The sequence below is a fragment of the Calidris pugnax genome, unplaced genomic scaffold (genome assembly GCF_001431845.1).
Source record: "Calidris pugnax isolate Ruff unplaced genomic scaffold, ASM143184v1 scaffold27, whole genome shotgun sequence".
Classification (NCBI taxonomy): domain Eukaryota; kingdom Metazoa; phylum Chordata; class Aves; order Charadriiformes; family Scolopacidae; genus Calidris; species Calidris pugnax.
Window position 1 is genome coordinate 12,584,270 of NW_015090893.1, and position 14,551 is coordinate 12,598,820.

General features: G+C 48.9%; 1 protein-coding gene across 4 annotated transcripts in view; it reads left to right on the forward strand.

Moving 5' to 3' along the window:
* The window catches only part of DCTN4 (dynactin subunit 4), a 14,618-nt gene extending 1,124 nt beyond the window's left edge, over positions 1–13,494 (forward strand). The window contains exons 2-16 of one of the 4 annotated variants that reach the window (XM_014948165.1): positions 1,756–1,826; positions 2,235–2,413; positions 3,326–3,369; positions 4,119–4,226; positions 4,837–4,857; positions 5,782–5,855; positions 6,211–6,323; positions 7,760–7,869; positions 8,995–9,068; positions 9,509–9,563; positions 10,058–10,165; positions 10,559–10,656; positions 11,530–11,758; positions 12,712–12,754; positions 13,216–13,494. In XM_014948165.1, coding sequence (XP_014803651.1) covers positions 1,756–1,826; positions 2,235–2,413; positions 3,326–3,369; positions 4,119–4,226; positions 4,837–4,857; positions 5,782–5,855; positions 6,211–6,323; positions 7,760–7,869; positions 8,995–9,068; positions 9,509–9,563; positions 10,058–10,165; positions 10,559–10,656; positions 11,530–11,743 — 1,269 coding nt within the window. In that variant the 3' untranslated portion in view covers positions 11,744–11,758; positions 12,712–12,754; positions 13,216–13,494. Of the gene's footprint in view, positions 1–1,755; positions 1,827–2,234; positions 2,414–3,325; positions 3,370–4,118; positions 4,227–4,836; positions 4,858–5,781; positions 5,856–6,210; positions 6,324–7,759; positions 7,870–8,994; positions 9,069–9,508; positions 9,564–10,057; positions 10,166–10,558; positions 10,657–11,529; positions 11,759–12,711; positions 12,755–13,212 lie in introns of all 4 variants that reach the window. The other 3 variants (XM_014948167.1, XM_014948166.1, XM_014948168.1) reach the window with 3 other exon arrangements.
* Positions 13,495–14,551: the final 1,057 nt, after the last annotated feature.

The following is a 14,551-nucleotide window of genomic DNA, read 5'->3' on the forward strand; positions in this document are numbered from 1 at the left end:
GGGACGGGACGGGGCGGGACGCTGCCCTCTGTGCGCGCAGCGATTGGGAGGATTCACCTGCCGCTCACTCGCTGCCTGCCTTCCTATTGGTTGGTGGTGCGGCTAAGGGGTGGGCCTAGCGCTGTCATAGAGCGGGGTGATTGGCGGTGGATGAGGGAAGGGGCGGTGCATTGCGTTGGATTGGCTGTGCTTGCCTGTCCGTCGGAGGAATTCGGGGTGTGATTGGCTGAGGCGCGCGTACGAGGGGTGGGGGCTGCTCTGAGAGGCGTCTTCCCCTCATAGAAGATGTTTCCCCCCTACAAAGGCCTGTCCGGGGGGGGGCCCTCCCGTGGGGCCGGGGCAATGGAGGACCCCCAACCCTCGCTCCCTCTCCGTGGGGCCCGGCCGGGACAGCGAGGACCCCCCCTCACAGCCCTCCGTGGGCCAGGCCCGGGCAGCGAGGCCCTCACCCAACCCCTCCCACACAGACATGCCCCTCGGGCCAGGCCGGGGGGGGAGCAGGGACACCCACAGACCCCACACCGCCCCATAGGGCCCGGCCTGGGGTGAAGACCGAGCAGGCCCGGGGGCACCCGCACCCTTCTTGGGCTTGGGCTGGTGCTGTGTCATGGGGGAAGAGCTGCTCTTGGAGGGCCCCCAGGTTTTGCCGGGGTTTGCTCTGTGTGTGTGGCAGCGTTTGCTGTCAAAGGGACAAAACGCACACCTTTGGTGAGCATCGTGTTTATTTTGAGAATTAATTTGGGTTGAGAGTGTTTGGTCTGAGTCTATTTCCACCTGAACAAGCTTTTTCCCCACGTTAGACAGTGGGATTTCAGCCGCGGAGGCTTTGTTCTTTGTCTGGGAATGGCTGGGGCCTTGAGCTGTAGATAATCCTGGGGCGATGGTCTGCTGCTGCGTGGGGGGCTGCCAGAGCACTGCTTTTGTGCAGAGCAGAACACAGGCAAGCCTTGATTCCGGCACTGCTTGTGTGACTTCTCAGGATGTCATCATAAAATCGATAAAATTGATTTAAAAAAAAGCCTAAAATGAATGACCACACAAGCCAGGAAATAGATTTGTCACCGGGCTGCATCCGTCATGAATTCTTAATAACATGATGAATGCAGTCATTGCGCATTTCCATGTTTAAATTTGTTTTTATCTTCAGAAAGGAGTCTCCTTCTCTGGAGTCTCCATCTCTGGAGACGTTCAGAATCCGCCTGGATAAGTTCCTGTGTAACCTGCTCTAGGAGGACCTGCTTTGGCAGGAGGGTTGGACTAGATGATCTCCAGAGGTCCCTTCCAACCCCATATCATTCTGTGATTCTTACTGCTGCTGTTTGAATTAACAAAAGTAGTTTGTGACAGCAGAGAGGTACAAAATGTTTTCAGAAATATATGGATTTCTGACCAGTGTAAATACAAGTGAAGAATAAATTTAGACATAAATGGAAAATATTGTGTTAAAACCTGCTGCTCAAGCTGAAAAATGAAATTCTGATAACTGCAGGTGGTCAACACCCAGTTATCCTTTTCCCCTTTACTAGGTGGAGTAGTTTAATTTATCCTGACTTAACATTATTAAAGTTCAAAATCTGGCTGAGATGGGCTGAAACTTCAGATACCAAAAAATGGCTCAAGTCTTCCCTGACTTCACCTGTCTGTTGTCAGACACAAAGCCTTGTTCAATGATGCGGCAGAGTCTCAGGCTGCTGCCAGCATGCTGTCTAGACAAGTGTCTGCTGGCAACTGTGAATTGACCATGCTGTTCCTCAGGTGGACTCTCACTACTGCCCCAGCTGCCTGGAAAACATGCCTTCAGCTGAAGCCAAGCTGAAAAAGAATAGGTAAGGTTGCTCTGGCTCTTTTCATCAAGACTCCGTGTTTTAAAACAGCTCCCTCCCTAATCAACACCTGACTGTGTGTATCTGAAACTCTCTTCAAAAATTACATTGCTTCTCGTTACCTTTTAGTTAGTTTGGGGGAATAAGTGTCTTTGCATGGTGTATCACGTGCTGTTCATGTTCTAGCTTTTTTGATGACCTGCTCTCATAATATAACTATCATCCAGTATTTCTCTATGTTGACTCTGAACCCCTCCCATTTCTGTTGATGTCTCTGTTGTTCTTTTTCCCTAATGCTGTTGCACAGGATGAAAAGCTCTGCTAGTTTAATCCTGATTTGCTTGCTGAGAGCATTTTCCTTTGCCTGGGCTCCTTGTTAGAGCACTGCCTTACAGACCCTCCTCTTTACAGGTGTGCTAACTGCTTTGACTGCCCCTGCTGCATGCACACCCTTTCCACCCGGGCCACGAGCATTCCTGCTCCGCTCCCTGACGACCCAGCCAAGACTACCATGAAGAAAGCATATTACTTGGCCTGTGGATTTTGCCGCTGGACTTCCCGGGATGTGGGCATGGCAGACAAGTCTGTGGGTAAGTGACAGTCAAAGGCAGAAAACTGAGTAACAGCAGGAGCCCAGTTTGTGTTTTGAAGGTAACAGATCAAATTAGTTTCTGGCCGTAGGATATATGTCATAACTGTCTAGGTTTTGAGTCACAGTTGGAAATTCACAGGAAAAGAGTTTGTTGCTGAAGTCTCTGAAGAGCTGAGATGAGTTAGTGGAACGTGTGACCCACTTCCATGCTTGTGTTACCTGACTAGTGAGAAAACAGTCAGATGAGAGGCTTTTTTAGTTGGTATGCTCTCCCCACGGTTGAAATCTTGTTTGTGTGCCTTCAGAGTCTTTGAAGCCACTCAGTCTGACAGCATAAACATCTCATTTGTTTCCCATCACTTTTGTTCACTGAGGCTAATTCCAGAGTTGTTAGTGTTTGTACTTGGTTCTTCTCTTCACGGCAGCACTGGAACAAAGCTTTCATCTATTTCTTGGTGCATAAGACATGCAGAAAATACTGTCGGGCTCCAGAAATGGGGCTGAGTAGCCCAAGCAGATCCTCTGACTTCCAGTGTTGATGTAATTGGGAGTTGAAGATGTGGGGTCATGGTAGACAGTAAGAAGAGAGTGTTCTTGTAAACTCATGTACCTGCTGCTAAAGTGACTTCTAGGTGCTGTTCTGAGAACCTCTCAAATAGCATTTGTATAAAAACACAATACAAAAGCTGGTGAAGCTCCTTCAGCCCAAACCTGCCTGTGAAAAGCTTTCAGAGGTGTGTATTTGTGCAGACAAGCAGGAACTTGAAGAACCGCAATGGTAAATGTAGTGAAAGCAGGGAAATGTCATATTTCACAAGTAAAACCGGGATAGCTGAGTGTTAGATGTGATTTGTGTGTGGGGTCTGGAAATCATCTCCTGAGGACTTTGTTTTTTCTCTTTCTTGTACAGCTAGTGGTGGCTGGCAGGAGCCAGAGAATCCTCACACACAGAGGGTGAGTGCGGGCAAAGGCCACGTTTAGGCTGAGACACATCAGCCAGAAAGGGCTGTTAGAGACTCCAGGCCTTCTCAATCACTTTTTCTGTATCCCTCAGATACCAGTTTCAGTTCCTAATTTCCACCTTGACTGAACTCAATGGAAGGAAGGCCTCTTAAAGGCTCTCCTGAGGATATCACAGTATAAAATCTCGTTTTCAGAAGAAACTCAGTTGAAAACATCACATGCAATAGTGCTGTTAAAAAGACACCACTGAATGTGCTGCGTATGTATGGTGAAAAAAGCTGTTTTCCGATCAAGAGTGTGTCTAGGATCTGGAAAACAGAGCTGCCCCTTTACTATCCTTCCCTGATACCACTGAGGGCTCTACACTAAATGTGATCAGTCTCAGCTGGGGGAAAAGATGCTCTTTGCTGCACTAATCCAAATTGCTCAGTTTTGGCCACATGAGGGGTTATTTTGTCCAGAATAAAACACGTGAACAAAGTCTCAGTTGCCTGACTGCAAAGTGGGAATGGGGCACTGCTCTCTGATAGGTGTCACTCCCAGAGAAGGGTCAGTTTGTCACCCGCAGCGTGGATTAAGACGCACAGGCTTCTTTAATGTATATCCTTCCAAATACAGCTAGTTCTAGGAACAGGGCGAAACAAGCAGTAGGCACCCCAGCTTGTTCACAAACAAATACTGCAGCCGGTCCGGTCTTTGTTCCCTGCTCACTGGGTGTCTGTTCCTTTTCATCCCTCCAGATTAACAAACTGGTAGAGTATTACCAGCAGTTGGCCCAGAAAGAGAAGATCGAGCGGGACCGGAAGAAGCTGGTGCGGCGCCGAAACTACATGCCCCTGGCCTTTTCGGTGAGCTGGGAGCACAGTGTCCTCAGAGCAGGAAAAGTGATGCACAACTACCTCAGCTTGGAAAATTAGATAGTTGGTAGCACAATAGGGCTACTCAGCTTTTTTATTTTTTTTTTAATTGAGAACAATGTGAAGAAAATGTACTAGGGCACATGAGTTTCTTTAGGGACAAGTAGTTTTACACCCATTATTGTGTCTTACATTGCCCCTCCTTCTAATTGTCCTTTCTGATAATGCCAGAAGGGTTTCTGTTTGCCATGCAAAGAATATGTTGTCCCGCAGAGAAATGCAGTGCAACAGCAGTTGCAATACCAGAGGTAGCTCTTTCTCAGGACAGCTGCTTAGCACAGCTCAGTAACAGTTAGGTCAGGATTGTCTGGCACTTTTCTGCATGAAATCTCAACTGAAATTAACCTTAAGGCTTGGTTGCGGCCTGAATGACTTGTTTATTGTAACTGGCAGGTAAACGCTTACTTTGTTTAGCTGGGTGACTCTGCATATGCTTGCTACTTCTCAATTAACTGTGCTTGCTCTGTGCCCTTGCTTGTGTCTTATGGCTGCATTTTTTGTCTCCGTTGCTACCTGCTGCTATTTTGGGGGCTCTCCACAGCAACACACTATACACGTAGTGGTAAGTCTTTTCACAGTTTCTGCCGGTGTTAAAGCTCTCATGGTGCCAACTGAAGGGCAGTAACAGAACCTACTCTTTGCCTTGCCTCAGGGCCTCTGGCTTAGATGTGCCTAGAACAAACCCAGGTGAAGGTTAACGAAGTAGAGGGTAACATCCGTTACAAATAATATTTTTTGTTAGCTTACAAACAGGGCAGTGTCTTTGAGTAAGTAACGCACATTTGGAAAGCAGCCCTTCACAAAGGTTGGTTGAGATGCAGCTGTTTGCCCGCCCCAGGCAAACGGCACTAACGGTAGTTGTCTGCTCCATGAAAGATCACCAGGGTAGGCTGATGCTCAGATGTCTCATTTGGTCAGAATTCAGGTTTTCCATCCTGCCCAGAAGGAAGATTTCTGCCTCCAAGCACCCCGTGTACAGTTCAGCTCTAGAAAACTGAGGATCAGCTCAGCTGTTCCTGCCAATCGGTGGTGCCTGGCAAGAGAGACCTGTAGGTGATGGGCCTTGTTGTAGGTTGGACCTTCCAACTGCTTCTAGTAGTGCTGCAGAGCATTTCAGGTGGATGCATACCCACAGCGACCCAGTTCTTTTGGCATTTGAGTTCTCATCCTGCACCACTTGACGTGCAGTTGCTCGAGGGAAAAATGTGTCAGTAGTACAGGCTGGTGATTTAAGGAAAGAGCAAAAGCTTTATAAGCAGAAGCCACGTACATCCGTCTCTCCCGGTGCAGTGGTAATTGGTTTTCTCTTTACTAACAGTTTGAGCAGAAGGAAAAATCTTGGGAAGCATTGAATCCCTTTCCCGTTTTGCTTTCCTTTGCTTGTCTCCCTACGCTTGTCACGCAGCTGGAAGGATGAGTTTGCAGTAGGACTTTTTGTCCCAGCAGGAAGCAGACATGAAGCTGACATTTCCCTTTTCCCTTGTAGGACAAATACGGCTTGGGAACCAGGCTTCAGCGGCAGAGACCCGGAGCGCCCATCAGTGCCCTCGCTGGACTCTCGTGAGTCTCAGGGTTGGGGTTGTCCTTGCAGGAAGGATAGGAGGGTGTAGGCAAGAGAGCAATAAAGCAACTTCAGAAAGATGTCAAACCATATTAGCAGGGAGCAGTGAGAGGAGCTTTCTTCTTTGGAGCATTAGGGAGATGTCAAATCCTCAGGCACCTCTGGGCAACTGCTCCAGATGTTTTGCTTTCTCCTGGTAGAAATAAGTGACTGCTCACCTCCTTGTGCAGTTGCTATTGCCTTGCAATCTCAGCTCTCGCTGCCTTCTGTGTTATAATACAGTTACTGCTGTTGCTGTCTGTCAGAACACAGGTGCTGTATTTTTTGACTGAGTTGTCCTTTACTTTGCTTCAGGCTGAAAGAAGGAGAGGACCAGAAGGAGATCAAGATTGAGCCGGCTGATGCAGTGGAAGAAGTGGAACCCCTTCCTGAGGATTACTACACAAGACCAATCAATCTGACAGAAGGTAACACTTTAATATTCTGTCACCTTTTGCCCTTATGTTTTATACGAAGTGCTAAGGGACATGGTGTAGGGGATGACTTTGTAGAGTAGGGTAGATGGTTGGACTCGATGATCCCAAGGATCTCTTCCAACCTAGACGATTCTATGATTCTATAACAGGGCCAGTGCCTGGAAACTTGTCAGTGGGGTTCCTAAACTTTTAGTAATTTTTATGCTTGGATTGAAATGGTGGGACATTTGTGACTTTTTAAAATGGTAACTTTGAATGCAGCCTCAGCTTGGTGTTGTGCGTGGAAGCTCAGAGCCAAGTACGTCAGGCTTCTTAACGATTGTTTTCATTTTCTTGCTGGCTTTAATTTCTCTGCATGTGAAGTGTCAACTTTTGAATGGAGAAAAGAGCTGACGTCCTTTTTTTCGAATAATAGCAGGAAATAAGGAAGTAGCTGAGCTACTGGGGAGTTGGAAGCAAAACTGAACTGTTAAGTAACAATTGCATGTTACTTTGACATCAGCTCGGAACAGCTTGTGTACACCTCCCAGTTATTTAGCTGGCTCATGATTTAATCAGCAAATATTGTAAATTGGTCAATGAAACTTGGGAGTGAGTGGGATAAAACAGCAGGTACAGGAAGCAATGTGGACTTCCTGCTGAGGTGGCTCCTAATAGGACAGATGTTCTTGGTAATCCTGCGGTCCTACAAAGTCTGCCAATGTTAATTAATTCAGGAAAGGTTTATGGAAAGGGGGAGATCATCTTGGTCTCCTTTTCTCATGAGACTGTCGGCATTGTGAGAGTATGATGTTGGTAAAGATGACAACTTTTGTGGTTCCCCACAGTGAGGGAAGGGCTTCCAGGTGGCTTACTGCCTGTTAGACACTGGGGACAGTGAGGAACCTGGTTTTGGGGAGAAATCCATGGGAAGTTTGGCTGCTGGAGTTCTTTGCCTCGGGAACTATGTAGTCACTAATTCCATGCTTAAGTCCAAGTTATGCAGCCTCCTGGCTGAGAAGCTGTGTATTGTACTCGTGCAGCACCCAGCTGTGAGGGTAACAAAGCTACGAAGACTCATTTGCCCTTGGGGGGGGAAAGAATTTATTTTCTGATTACAAAATTGCGTTTCCACCCCAGCTGAGCTTTGAATAGAGATCAAGGTCCCTTGTTTCTCCTGGGCTGGCGCTGATGTTGCTCTAGCGTGACCGTGCCCAGGCAGGGCAGCCCTTCACACCACTCTCACTTTCCATTCATCTGCTGCTAAAAACGGTGATACTTGCCAGTGATTTCTGAATTATTGGGTGTGGGTGAAATTAAGTTTCGTAGAGATTGCAGCACGTCCACACACAGTGCGTGACGTACTTGCACGTTGTACAACGAGGCCCTCGAGTTTCAGGGCCGTCATGAATTAATTAATTTGCTCTTGCTTTCTGTGGGGCACCCAGTGACGACTCTGCGTCAGCGTCTGCTGCAGCCTGACTTCCAGCCCATCTGCGCTTCCCAGCTCTACCCACGTCATAAGCATCTCCTGATCAAACGCTCGCTGCGCTGTCGGGTGGGTAATTAAATACAAACAAAGCGCTTTTACTCGGCCCACAGGGCTTGGATTGTGGGAAATGGGCTGTGGATTTCTTTTTAAATGTTGAAAGTTCTCAACCGAATTACTGCACTAGGAGATGAGGGAAGCTCTCACGTTTCTGATGTGATGAAAAGAAACCGCTCAAACGCTTCTGGTTGTTGAAAGTTCTCAACTGAATCACTAATCACTGGTAACAGCACTAGGAGATAAGGGAAGCTCTCACGTTTCTGATGTGATGAAGGTTGTGAAAGGGGGACAGTGTTGTCCAAGATGCATAAAGATACAAAGGTGGGTTTGTGTAAAGGTCTGTGTGCCCTCTGTAGCCAAGGAATCATAGAAGGCTGACAGTACAGTCAGAATTTAAAAAATTCTGCTATTATTAAAGACAAAAACTAACTCAGCAAACAAAGTATTAGTGAGAGGCAGTGCTGAATACTGAAGATGCCCTTAGAGTGAAGGCAGAAAGATGATATTTCACAGAAGAAGAGCGCTGGGAAGTGAAGATAGACAAGAATATCCAAGTTCTGCTGTTGGCTTACCACATGGTCTTCAAAAAGCTGCTTGCTTTCTCAGTGCAACAGGGTTATTTATCTAGTTCCCAAAGTAATAAAGCAATATTCTTCTAAGCATTGAAGATGTAGGATGCTTTGAAAACAGAATATTTTCTCAGAAATAAGTAATGTCAGACTGAGCCTATGTTTGAAGAGCACCCTGTGAGGAGATCAGTCTTGAGTTCCAGCTATTTGGTGTTTTTAGTGAATTCTGGAGTGTAAGTCAAAGGGCTTGCAGGTACTTGTGCCGCCTTCTGCTGCAGTCGGGGAGTGTCTGAGTATTTTTAAGCTGGGTTCCAAATCTCACGTTTCTGAGATTGTGCTGATATTGCTGAGTATCAGCAATGTGAGATTGCTCTGACATTTTCAGAGTATCAATACCTTGACACAGTGATGGCTACACACACCCACCCCCCAGGGTAGTCTTTGTCTGTGCTGTGCTAGAGGCCGGTAGTGCCGTGGCTGGTGGCACAGTGATCGCAGCCCTGCTTCTTTTGGTTTGTGACTGCACACTGTCTTTGTGCACTGACTGAAATATCTCTGTCTCTAGAAATGTGAACATAACCTGAGCAAACCAGAATTTAATCCAACATCCATCAAATTCAAGATCCAGCTGGTTGCTGTGTAAGTAAGATACGGGGGCTGGGGAGAACAATCACCTATTTGTGCTTAGTTAGTGCCTTCTCTTTTCATTTCTTTTGTGCTCTTGATTTGACCTCTTGTGTGATTGTGTCATCTCAGGATGGCGCAAGCACTTTTTTAATATATACAGCTTATCTGTAGTAGGTTTGCTTCCTGGTCTTCTAAAAAGTTTAAAGTTTGAAGATTACAGCAATTTGAAAAAGGTATTGCATGCTGTGCCAGCCCTGCACAGTGGCAGGGGTTTGTAGGATTAGACTTATATAGCAAAAGGGCGCTTCATTTTTTCCTTTTAATGTAACCTAATCTCTAACATAGCATTGAACCAGTTAGCTGGATGTCTGTGAAGATGTCCCTCTGCTTCAAGAGGAGGTGGCAGACAGCAACATAGTCCATCATGGCCATTTGCTTTGTTCTTCTTGTAGTAACTATATCCCCGAAGTGAGAATTATGTCTATTCCCAACCTGCGCTACATGAAGGTCAGTACGTTGGTTTTTTTTCCTGAAATGTCTTAGGGTGAGACACAGCCGGGAGGTGTGGATGTGGGATCTTTTTGGAAGATGACACGGAGTGATGATTGTTGCCTGAGGGCTTCGCTAGCTCCATGTAGAGAGGGTGCAGGCTTTAAGGGAGTGGTCAGAATAACACTGCATGGGCTTGTCGCTCCGCATGAGCAGAGTACCGTGAAGTGTGATGTTTGGCATCACAAGCACACGCCAATATCTAAAGAATAAAAGGTGTGGGGCTGAGATCTTGGCTGGATTCCAGAGACGTGTATTTCTTCTATTAAGAGAGAGTGCTGCATGGCACTGGCACCTTCCTTACAGACTGGGGGTGTTTGCTAATCAACCCTTGAGCGTATGTGATGCAATTTTGGAGGGTGTTGATCAGTCACGCAAGAAGGAGTTGCTAACAGTAATGATGAAATTTTAGAGTAATTGCTTCTTGAACTGTGATTCCTGAATCCCCCCAGGAGAGCCAAGTCCTCCTGACTCTGACCAATCCAGTGGAGAACATCATGCATGTGACGCTGCTGGAGTGTGAGGAAGGAGACCCTGACAACATCAACAGCACTGCCAAGGTATTGTGCCCTCCTGCTGCCACCAGGCCTCTTCCAAAGCTTTCCACTCCCATTTATCCTTCCACAGGTCACACTTTTCATATGTCCTTTGGTCCCGGCTGACTATCTTGCAGTTTCTTCCTTGGAGCTTAAATGGTTGTCATCAAAGTAAACCTCAGCTCATAAAGTGTTTTGAAATTGTGTCTTTTCTTTGAGATCCAGAACCTAAGGGAGAAATACAGGATTTCACTGGTGGGGTGGTAACCAGGTGGTACCGGAGCAGAGGAAAACTCAGGATGAATCACTTTTCTGTTAAACTGTAGTAAAGCAGTTCTTAGAAGGGGAGGTGTCTCTGCTGCTCGCAGTGTAGGTGGTGATCAGTGCTGAAAGGTGGCTTCTCTCCGTGCTCTCCAGGTGGCAGTTCCTCCCAAGGAGCTTATTCTGGCTGGCAAAGATGCTGCGGCGGAATATGATGAGCTGGCAGAGCCTCAAGACTTCCAGGATGACCCTGAGTGAGTGTGGTCTGTTCTGTGGGGATCCTGTCCCTTAAATACTTGGCATTTCAACCAAGTAACTTCCTTTCCTCTCTCTCTTCAGCGTGTTTGGTTTGGGTTTGGGTGGGTTTTTTTAAGGTTTTCTTGGGAAGAAGTTGGGTTTTTTTTGGGGGGGTGCTCGTATCAGCAATGTAAATCACAGAATCACAGAATGGTTTGGGTTGTTTTTTTTTAAGGTTTTCTTGGGGAGAAGTTGGGTTTTTTTTGGGGGGGTGCTCGTATCAGCAATGTAAATCACAGAATCACAGAATGGTTTGGGTTGGAAGGGACCTCAAAGATCATCTTTCCACTTGTGGGCTGTTCAGGAGATATTTGGTCCCTTTGAGGCATGGCGTGCTGTCACAGTGGTTGAGTATAGGTGGTGGCACTAACTCTCTCCAGGAATACTCTGTGTCATCCTTTCCTTTGCAAGCAAAGAGGGTTGGTTCATGGTGGTGGTGAGAACTATGCAGTAGGGTCTGTTGGAGTTGCCTCCACCCTTCAGAAAGGAGGATGTTCTGCAGCCTCTGGGTAACTCGAGCCGTGTACGTGTGGCTCTTCCCTGTTTCACCTCTGGGTACAAAACTCCCTCAGCCAAAGCAGGAATGTTCTGTTTGAGGGATGTGCCAGTGAAAAGGGGGTACCCACCTTCTGATAGGAGGGCGGGAGGGACTGTGGAGAGCCCTTGGAGAGCAGCTGAGAAGAAGAAACCAGAGCAGCTCTTCTAGCTGGGTGTATCCAGCCATAAATCAAGTATCCCTGTTACGTGGTGTCGGAATAAATCTCTGGCAACGATTGTTTGAGACCTTGGCTGACCCAATGTTCTTTTTGTGTTTCTTTTCTGCCTCGCAGCGTCATTGCCTTCAGAAAAGCCAACAAGGTAGGAGTTTTCATCAAGGTGACCCCGCAGAAAGAAGAAGGCGAAGTGACCGTCAGCTTCAAGATGAAGCACGAGTTTAAAAACCTGGCGGCTCCCATCCGGCCCAGCGAGGAGGGCGAGCACACCTCGGAGGTCATCTGGCTCACCCACCACCTGGAGCTCAGCCTCGGCCCCCTGCTCCCCTAAAAAAGCCCCCAACCCCTAGGAGGGCGGGAGGGACTGTGGAGAGCCCTTGGAGAGCAGCTGAGAAGAAGAAACCAGAGCAGCTCTTCTAGCTGGGTGTATCCAGCCATAAATCAAGTATCCCTGTTACGTGGTGTCGGAATAAATCTCTGGCAACGATTGTTTGAGACCTTGGCTGACCCAATGTTCTTTTTGTGTTTCTTTTCTGCCTCGCAGCGTCATTGCCTTCAGAAAAGCCAACAAGGTAGGAGTTTTCATCAAGGTGACCCCGCAGAAAGAAGAAGGCGAAGTGACCGTCAGCTTCAAGATGAAGCACGAGTTTAAAAACCTGGCGGCTCCCATCCGGCCCAGCGAGGAGGGCGAGCACACCTCGGAGGTCATCTGGCTCACCCACCACCTGGAGCTCAGCCTCGGCCCCCTGCTCCCCTAAAAAAGCCCCCAACCCTGAGGGCTGTGGCCACAGGACGGACCGTGCTGAGGAGGAGGAGGAAGAGGAGGAAGAGGAGGTGCCTGGTGAAACCTTTGTGCTGTGTGGCTGTGCGCCGCGGCCCCCCCCAGCCGGGAGGTGGCTGAGGGGGGTTGTGTTTTGGGATGGTTTTTGTTCTCTCTTCCCCTTGTTCGTTAAGTGCCCACTAATCACCGCTCCGCTTCCCCCGCCCCGGCCGCCACTTTCACTTCCAGCACGGAGAAAGGTCTCACTTTCTCCAGATTTGCACTACACCCCGCCCCAATTTGGCTTTATCGACAGAAAAGAACCCTTATTCTTGGGTTTTGCTTATTTATTTTGGTTTTTTTCCTTCATATCAGCCCCCAAACCCCATATTCCGTACTCGATAGCGAACAAATTCTTTTTGATGCAGCGCCGTGCCCTTCCCAGACAGATATTTCAGGAGGTGGCTGTTGGCTCCTGCGTTATTGGCAAATTATTGGCAAGTTAATTACTGGCAGCAGCACGATGCTCTCTTTCCGTTCGAGGGCTGTGGCAGGACAGACCGTGCTGAGGAGGAGGAGGAGGAGGAGGAAGCCGTGGCCCATTGCAGCCTGCCAGAGGCTGTGGGCATAAAGCCGGAGGTAGGAACTGGTGCTGAGCAGATGCTTGGCTGGTAGAACCTAAGAAGGATGGTCTGCAGGGCCCCCTTTGGAAGGAAGGTGTCGGAAGCTCAAGCCACACATGAAGGGCACTGGGAATGGGGACACGTACAGTCCTGGCGTCATTGCCTTCAGAAAAGCCAACAAGGTAGGAGTTTTCATCAAGGTGACCCCGCAGAAAGAAGAAGGCGAAGTGACCGTCAGCTTCAAGATGAAGCACGAGTTTAAAAACCTGGCGGCTCCCATCCGGCCCAGCGAGGAGGGCGAGCACACCTCGGAGGTCATCTGGCTCACCCACCACCTGGAGCTCAGCCTCGGCCCCCTGCTCCCCTAAAAAAGCCCCCAACCCTGAGGGCTGTGGCCACAGGACGGACCGTGCTGAGGAGGAGGAGGAAGAGGAGGAAGAGGAGGTGCCTGGTGAAACCTTTGTGCTGTGTGGCTGTGCGCCGCGGCCCCCCCCAGCCGGGAGGTGGCTGAGGGGGGTTGTGTTTTGGGATGGTTTTTGTTCTCTCTTCCCCTTGTTCGTTAAGTGCCCACTAATCACCGCTCCGCTTCCCCCGCCCCGGCCGCCACTTTCACTTCCAGCACGGAGAAAGGTCTCACTTTCTCCAGATTTGCACTACACCCCGCCCCAATTTGGCTTTATCGACAGAAAAGAACCCTTATTCTTGGGTTTTGCTTATTTATTTTGGTTTTTTTCCTTCATATCAGCCCCCAAACCCCATATTCCGTACTCGATAGCGAACAAATTCTTTTTGATGCAGCGCCGTGCCCTTCCCAGACAGATATTTCAGGAGGTGGCTGTTGGCTCCTGCGTTATTGGCAAATTATTGGCAAGTTAATTACTGGCAGCAGCACGATGCTCTCTTTCCGTTTCCCCTTCCCTGTAGGATCCCTCAGCTGGGGGCTGGGGAGACTGGGATGTCCAACCCCACCGCTCTGGCACACGCTGCTCATTCAGCCGAGGCGATGGGTTCGTTTTCATAAAGGAAATGATGGGTTTTTGCCTTGAAACTCCCAATTTTGGGTGCTGTGGTGGGGGTGGGAGCGGCAGCCCAGCCCCACACCATGTGGGTGGAGGTGGTAGCTGGGAATTCGGGGTATGGAAATTTGGGTCCTGGGAATCCAGGGCCTGGCACAGCTTCTTGATGGAGGTGGGGATGCTCCTGAAGGTCTTCACTGTCAATTAATGTGTGTTAATTAGGGCTTAGCCATGAAACCTGCAGAGTTTTGGTGAGGTCTGGTCGATATAAAACTTAGAGAGGCCGAGTTCTTTTCCCGGTTTGGGGGGAGGGAGGGATGTAAATGCCCAGAGACGGTTATTCATTAATTATTAATTATCACACACCGTAGCATGAGGTGATTTACCCGGGGTGTAATTAGGCTGCAGTCCAGGCTAAAATTAGCAATTAAGAGCAGTGTCTCCAGGATACTAATGGCATAGCTTAGCCGGGGGGGGGGAAGGTGGCTTTTCCCGCAGCCCCTTCCCCTGGGTGCCATTCCCGGTGGGATTTATCCTACCGGGAAGGGGCTCGCTCGCCATCCAGCCCCTCCTGCGGGTCCGTACCCCGCCGCGGGACGGGGTGCGGGTCCCCCCGGGCTCCCTCCCCGCAGCCGGTCCCGGGCCACTCGGTGGCCACTTTGGCGTGTATGTCCCGCGGGGGGCGACGTGCCTGAGTTGAGGAGTCGCCGTGTTCGGTGGCCGGTGCCACCCCCCCCCCC